Source organism: Mycetomoellerius zeteki, unplaced genomic scaffold (assembly GCF_001594055.1).
Source record: "Mycetomoellerius zeteki isolate Tzet28-1 unplaced genomic scaffold, Tzet1.0 scaffold149, whole genome shotgun sequence".
NCBI lineage: Eukaryota > Metazoa > Arthropoda > Insecta > Hymenoptera > Formicidae > Mycetomoellerius > Mycetomoellerius zeteki.
In genome coordinates, this window is record NW_017256436.1 from 158850 (window position 1) to 166065 (window position 7216).

The following is a 7216-nucleotide window of genomic DNA, read 5'->3' on the forward strand; positions in this document are numbered from 1 at the left end:
TCCATTTCAATAATTATTTTTAAGAATAAAATTGAAAGATTATTTTTATAAAAAATACAAGTAAACTATATAAAATTTAAATATTGCGCGACGATCTGTAAGTATGACCTGTTCGTTTTTCTCTTGCTCGTGTGAAGAGGTAATGGAAAAAACTTAGGTTTGAATAGAGAGACTTATTCTTTTCCTCATTTATCGATTCGTCATCTTTTTCTAATGCTTGCTCTTTTATTGTCATCTATAGCCACTAATATGTCTGTACTAGCTTGTTTTCACAATACGTTAACGTCTATTCAATTCTTAACAGACTTAAAATTAATACAAAATATTATTTTTTCCGCTTTAAAGCTTGACTCTTAGACATTCATCACGATCGTATTAGGCTTTTATCTAGTTTCATTGATTGTTATCTATTTAGTCCCAACACGCTAAAGAAGAATAATACGTTTTATGCATGTGAAAACTTTTATGCTTCGCATGACTGGACGTCACGCTGTAATTAAGAAAATGAAGTGTAATGATGACAAAGCAAGATATGCGGTACCATTGACTTTATATAATTCGCGGCTCGACGTTGCCATTATATTCTTTCAATGTTCGCAGGATGAATATTGATTCTTGTTAGCTTTATAAATTTCATCGTGAATACCATCTAGGGGAAGTGTGGCTATAAAACTAATGAGAGTTGAAGTGTTGAAGTGTTCAGGAAGATAAAAGACATAAGTCATTTTTAGTTACAAAATTAATTATGAATTAATTTCTTTGGATGTATATTTTTATCAATCATTTTATATATATTTAACACATTTTATTTTAGTTTTTTGCTTTATCATATACAGAGAAAGAACTATAAATATCACAAAATATAATACGTCTAGCTCTAGGCAAAAGATCTGCTAGGTAAGCTAAGTATGCAATAACAACAACGCTTTGAGAGCACTTATATTATCTGCTTTATTATAACAGAGCTGTTGAAATGCCGAGGAACGCGAAGGTAAAAAGTGAATTTTAAATTCTATAAGGTATAATAATGAGATTCCATGTCTAATCTCGATCTCAGGTAAACGAGTTACTATCGATCCTTCGCTTTAGGCGTGCACAAATATCCATATTCAAGTTAACTAGATTCTTGCAGGTTCGCGTGGTACATCTCGGTAAACGCTTTAACACCCATAGCGTGCACCTCCTCGAACCCAAATCTCTCCAGGCTTTCCTTGCAACGCTCGTAATACGCGGCAACGTTATCGTAACGGCTGATGTCGAAGTCAAAACACTGCAATTAAAAAATCGACTTCGGTTTATTTGGATACGATTAATCGATATAAAGTCATCCTTCGCAAAGATAAACTTACCAGTACTAAACAAATAGTTGTACTGATAGTGAAATCGGCGATGGTCAGATTATCACCGGTCGCAAATTCTTTGCCATCGAGAAAAGTGTTGAGCACTTCAAACGATCTCTCTACTTGAGCTACATTTGCTTCATTAACTGAATCCGCTTGACCTCGACAGAATGGTATCTAAACGATGACGATTTTATCCATTGTATCTCGCGTCAACAAATAAAATAACAAAAAGAATGAATTGTGCCAATTGTATAATTCCGAAAAGTTCAAAAAAACAGATGATATTTTTTTAATCATAATTAAATAATGTAAAAAAGATAAATTTATTGAATGCAACTGAATAAAAATTCGCAAGAAAAATCAATTTCATTAAGGATAAATATTGTAAATTCAATTTTGTAGTATTAATTAATAAAATTTTAGAATAAAAATCAATACGTACATAACATTTAAATACATTGGGAAAGAGAGTGCCACCATCGAAGTACATCATTTGATCGACTTTTGCCCTTTCTTTCGTATCTTTCGGATAAAGAGAGTCATTTCTCGCGTATTTGCTCACTAAATAAGCCATAATAGCACGACTGTAATGACACAAATTGCGAAATAAGTGCTTGATTATAGATTAGAATATAAATTCATCACATACCTTTCCCACAAGATAAAACCGTTGTCGTCGATGACTGGTATTGTGTGTTGCGGATTAATCTAAAATAAAACTAAATTAAAATTTGATTCTCAAGCATCGGTATCGTTTTATTAGGATCCATGTCACAATATATCACAGTGCAATAAATATTGTACGTAAAACTAAAGTGAAATATTGTTAATAATACTAATCGTGTAAGGTTGTAAAAAGACTAAAAATATTATACTGTCAATATTACTCATTCAATATTATTAACCATGTAGAGTCACCTTAAGAGATACTAAATCTTTTATAAAAACGAGAACGATATAAACTAAAAAATACCTGTAAAAATTCCGGCTTTAAATGCTCCCCCATTGGAAGGTTTACGATCTTGAGGTTAAAGTGAATGCCTAGTGCTTTTGCGAGTAATATAATAGTGCGACTGGGTGGACTTATTGGGAAGTAATAACAATTAATCGGCATCTCGCTGCTTCTCTTCGCTTATCTGTTATTTTTGTTGTTTTTTCACGTCTTTCCCTCACGTTTCTTTCGCTCTCTCCCGTTCCAGATTTTTATACTGCAACTTTAATCAAAGAGAAAAACTTTTCAAATTTGTAGATTTTAGAACTACATCAGAGCTGCGTTCAGAAACTTCACTCGGATGTATCCAGGTGTCATTTTATCCTTGTTTAACATTCAGTAACAGGAATAAAATGATGTACTCTGAATTCTTGAATGCACCCCCGTCGCTGCGTACGAATTTTCATCGTGTCTAGTTTTAAAGTAGGATGAGATATCTTTACAGGTAACTTTTCCTATCATTTCTGCACAAGACATGTATACGCATAATATTTGATACAAATGAATGCAATTTATTACAGATAAGAACATTGTAAGTAAGAAAAAGATAAGTCTCTCTCTAATAATTAATAAATCTATAATAGTTGAAGTACCAAAAACAAAATTATTAAAGCGTTGAAATGATAATGAAGCTGGGTGTAAAATAAGACGTTAGGAGAAGGTGAGGCTAATTAAATTTTCTGTCATAAAGGAGCAAGTTTATTATAAACGTTATTTATTAATTCGGAGTATAAAATTAAGCGTTAATAGTGCAAAGGGATATTTGTGGTACGCAAATAACGTGAATAGGTACATCTCGCGAGAGCGTAGCAATCGCTCCATTCCAATTACCGTTAATGCAGTAATTCCGCTAATTAATGCGTCGTTTAAATGGCTTTCAAATGTGACCCTTACCTGTGACCCCGCTCAAACTCGACCAATTGATACGAATCGATGATACTTGCAACTGTTAGACATCAGCTTAATTAATTAGCTTATCGTTCATTGGGGCGATGTATGTTTATACCGGAAATATGTCGCTTATCGTCTCTTGTAATGGTAATAGCTCATTGTAAGAACTATTCGCGACGTGTACAAAAGTGAAGAAAATGCGCGCGCACAAACGAGGCGCAAAGTTACCATAGCAATAACCTACCGCCAAACAAAACCGCGAAACTCCAACGTTGACATTATCCGTTACGATCGAAAGTTCCCGGTAAGGTCGATCGATCGGTTAATAAAAACAGAAAAGAACTTGCCCAGTAAATGGAACTTTACTATACTGGCGAAATATACAGTAAATGGAGCAGCGGAAAACATGTTGAAAGATGTATTCTTCTATTTGAATTTTATTCGATATTTTATTCAAAAGTAGAACGATTGGCTAGATGTTTTGTTTTGAAAGGAGTTAAAATTTCATACGTCAAACGTATATTTTGATATATTTCACACGTACAACCTTCATCCCCTTGTCTATAAAATATTTTATAAAGAATTAATCAAGGCATTTGTTTTTAGTTGCATACGAGTACAGTGAGTGCAAAAAGTATTTATACAGATGAAATTAGAAAAAAGCCTTATTTGTAGAAAATAAATACTATACTTAGCAATTTTTTACACTTTCTGATGCTACAAGCTAAATTTCTTGATTGTATAAACATTTTTTGTGAGTCTAAATAACACAATTTTTCATTTTCGCTTATTTTTAAGATAATAAATTTTAATTATTATAAATCTTTATGATAAAGTAATTTTGAAAAATATACATGATCTTATTCTTTATTAATAAATTACTAATTAGCGTTTATTTTAAAAAATAAGATTTTTAAAAGAATGCTTCTTCAATACTGAATATTTTTTGCATTCACTGTATGTTCCCGAGATAAATTCTCGATAAAATATATTTCTGCGAGCAGTCCGTGAATAACTTCTGCTATCCAAGATTGTACTCGGGTACGGCAAGCCGTTACGTTGATCGACAATTATGTCGGGCGTTACGTTGACTGTTAGGTGGGTTCCTTAATTCTCCGGCACGAAAGTGGTGATTTCGGTGCAACGTGGCCGGCGCTTTTACGACGCGTCGCGTTAACGACGTATTCCCGTAGTTCTCACGATTTTGTTTGCGCCGTGCCATTCGTCTCAATAAATTTCTTCCGTTATTACCGTCATCGTGATAAGACGCTGGTCGTCGACCTCATTTTTTAGAATGAACCCCCGTTACGCTAATGTGACGTTCGCGCTATGCGGCGCGATATAATTTTAATTAGCTTTGGAAATGCACGCTTGGATGAATGGGAAGATCGGAACGACGTCGCAGTGTCGTCGCGTGCCAATTCAATAACGCGTATTCGCAGACCACTGCTAATTACCTCGGTTTAGTTCCGGCAGCAATTTGCGACGGACACGACGCTCTATTGACCAACACGAAAGAAAACGGAGAGCATGGATTCGATCGGACGTTACATGGACGCACGATCAACTGTATTCCTGGTAACCGGATGTAACCAGCTGACGGTACCAGTACAGAGGTGTCTTCTGCAGTCGATAGAACTAGATGGAACTTGATCAAGTCATTACTGAAGGAATTTTATATTTATCCAGACAATACTGTCTAGAATGTCTAGAAGACGTTTTTATAGTGTCTTTTAAATATCTTTTAGATATGCATGTTGTCTAGGAATGCTTAAAAAACATAAGCTCGTCGTAGATCGAATTTCACTTCCAAATTTAAAGTAATATGAGAAATCAATTAAAATAAACTAGAAATTATTTAAAGTAAATTAATTTCAACGGGATTTGATACGTGAATATTGATAAATCGCCAGATGACAGAAAATGCCTGGAAAAAAGTGGTACACTAAGAAAAATTTCTGGTTGAAAATGGATGGATCAGGAAATTCTGATCAATCAGAATTTTGGTTATCAACTAGAATTATAATAGATTCAATCAAAAAATCTTTCGCACTTTTATACGCAAACGAGATCTCGCGTAGAATTTTAAATTCGCATAATATTCATTGCCCTCAAAAAAATTATTATTTCGTTGCAGAGGTAAGGGCCAAGGGTGCCGACTGTTGATAACGTTGCGGAATGGTCGCGATGAGCGAAGTTGGTTCGCCATTCGCTTGGCTGTTATCGCAGCGAGCGTCGGGCGTGTCTGTGGTGCGATTATCGATTAGCTCCGGCAAATCCACTGAGATGGAAAATGAAATAGCCGCGCACCCCGTGCTCGGCTCATCGACGGGACGTCAGGGAAATGCGTGATCTATCAACCCTATCGGCGTTACGTTCGCATTCTAGGCTCGTTGAGTTGCCGCGCGGCGGACGCCGGTAATATGTTTTAATAATGAGAGCATAATGCGCGTAAAATGCACCGCGTGTCGATACATACACTCGAATGGATCGGATACCCGACAGTATGTTTTATTGGGATTATCAATGTACACGAGAGCTGTGATCTCAATGTCGTACGCTTGTTTCGCATCCGGTCAATATGATATCCCGCCGCGCATCCGGGGAAATCCGACACTTTTGTTCACGCCATGCCTGAAATATTAAATGAGCGCTGGAGAAACGCACGATAATTATTGCCGCGCGACACTAAAACGCTTGATGCATCGAGCATCGCGCGTGTATGTTTATCTGAATTATCCCCTTATGAACGAATAATGGGGAACTTGGCACGGCTCGCTGCCAATATTATACGTGCCCATAAATATCACATTTCGAGTTCATCGAAGATGATCGAACAATTAAGCCAAAAATTATTGCTGCCGATGGATTAACAGGCGTTTCGACGTCGATATTATATTAGTTGTACCGTGCACGTTCGACAAAGGTCCAAAGGGATGAAATTCTCGTTTACCGCGCGCCGATTCGACGCGCTCACCAACGATTTAATTTGCTTTCGACGAAGCTTATAACGACGAGTAATTATAACGTTGCTCCGAACGATGTAAGCGCACCGTCTTGTCGAAAGTAAATTTGATTTCACGAGCGAAGAAATACGATTCATTCATGCCATCTTTCTTCCTCTTGACGTGACCTTTTGGTCAACGAAGTCAAAGACACCACGTCCAAAGTAGCAAAAGGACGTTCGAACGTCCGTTCAGTTGTGGGAGAGCACATCCCTCGATGCCCGATGGCGTCGCTGCACGTAAAAGATCAAAGCGTCAGACTGCGAAGACGTGTGCTGGGCGATGCGTACGCGACGGGGAACGTCACTTTATGCCTTTTCAACCCGTTCCGCTGTTGTCACTCGAGAAGTAGCAAAGATGTTACCAGTTCCAACGAGTTCCAAGGAGTTACGAACTGCTCCCAACCCCCAATGTTAGTTCTCGTTCGCTTTCTCGCTATACCGCCAGGGGAGTCGGTTGTTACGGGACGCGATTCCCCATGCTGGAATCATGGCCTAGGTGAGTATTATGTCAAACTAGTAGAAACGCTTTTCCCTTTTGTATAATCGTCACTAATGCTGGCACGGTGTGCTTATATTTGATTTATCAGCTGCGTATGTAGTTATCTTTCATTATTCTGCAGGTCCATTATTAATGGACCAAATATGGACCATCTGGTCTAATCTAATCGTTCTTTTTGCTACTTTTGAGTAAAATATTAAATATATTTTTATCACATTAAATTGAGTGGTGTCTATTAATGGAAATAAATTGACATTTGGAATTGATAGAAATAAATTCGATGTTTATTATATATGAGATTCTATATTTTTAAATAATAAATTCTATATTTGTTATATGAGAGTTTAGTTATATTAGTTTCGTCATCTTCATTATTTCAAAATTTATTAATACAATTTTTTGTATTTTATACAAAGGCAAAAGAAGGAGGGCCAGAGAGAGAGAGAGAGAGAGAGAGAGAGAGAGAGAGAGAGAGAGAGAGAGAG

At 36.4% G+C, this 7216-nt stretch overlaps 1 protein-coding gene across 3 annotated transcripts in view; it reads right to left on the reverse strand.

Moving 5' to 3' along the window:
* Window positions 1–879: 879 nt before the first annotated feature.
* Window positions 880–7216, reverse strand: part of LOC108720290 (glutathione S-transferase 1-1) — a 28924-nt gene continuing 22587 nt past the window's right edge. The window contains exons 1-6 of one of the 3 annotated variants that reach the window (XM_018444194.1): window positions 3229–3390; window positions 2317–2557; window positions 1993–2051; window positions 1786–1927; window positions 1356–1517; window positions 880–1270 (exon numbers count right to left, since the gene is read on the reverse strand). In XM_018444194.1, coding sequence (XP_018299696.1) covers window positions 1115–1270; window positions 1356–1517; window positions 1786–1927; window positions 1993–2051; window positions 2317–2457 — 660 coding nt within the window. In that variant the 5' untranslated portion in view covers window positions 2458–2557; window positions 3229–3390 and the 3' untranslated portion in view covers window positions 880–1114. Of the gene's footprint in view, window positions 1271–1349; window positions 1518–1785; window positions 1928–1992; window positions 2052–2316; window positions 2558–3228; window positions 3391–7216 lie in introns of those variants that run through there. The other 2 variants (XM_018444192.1, XM_018444193.1) reach the window with 2 other exon arrangements.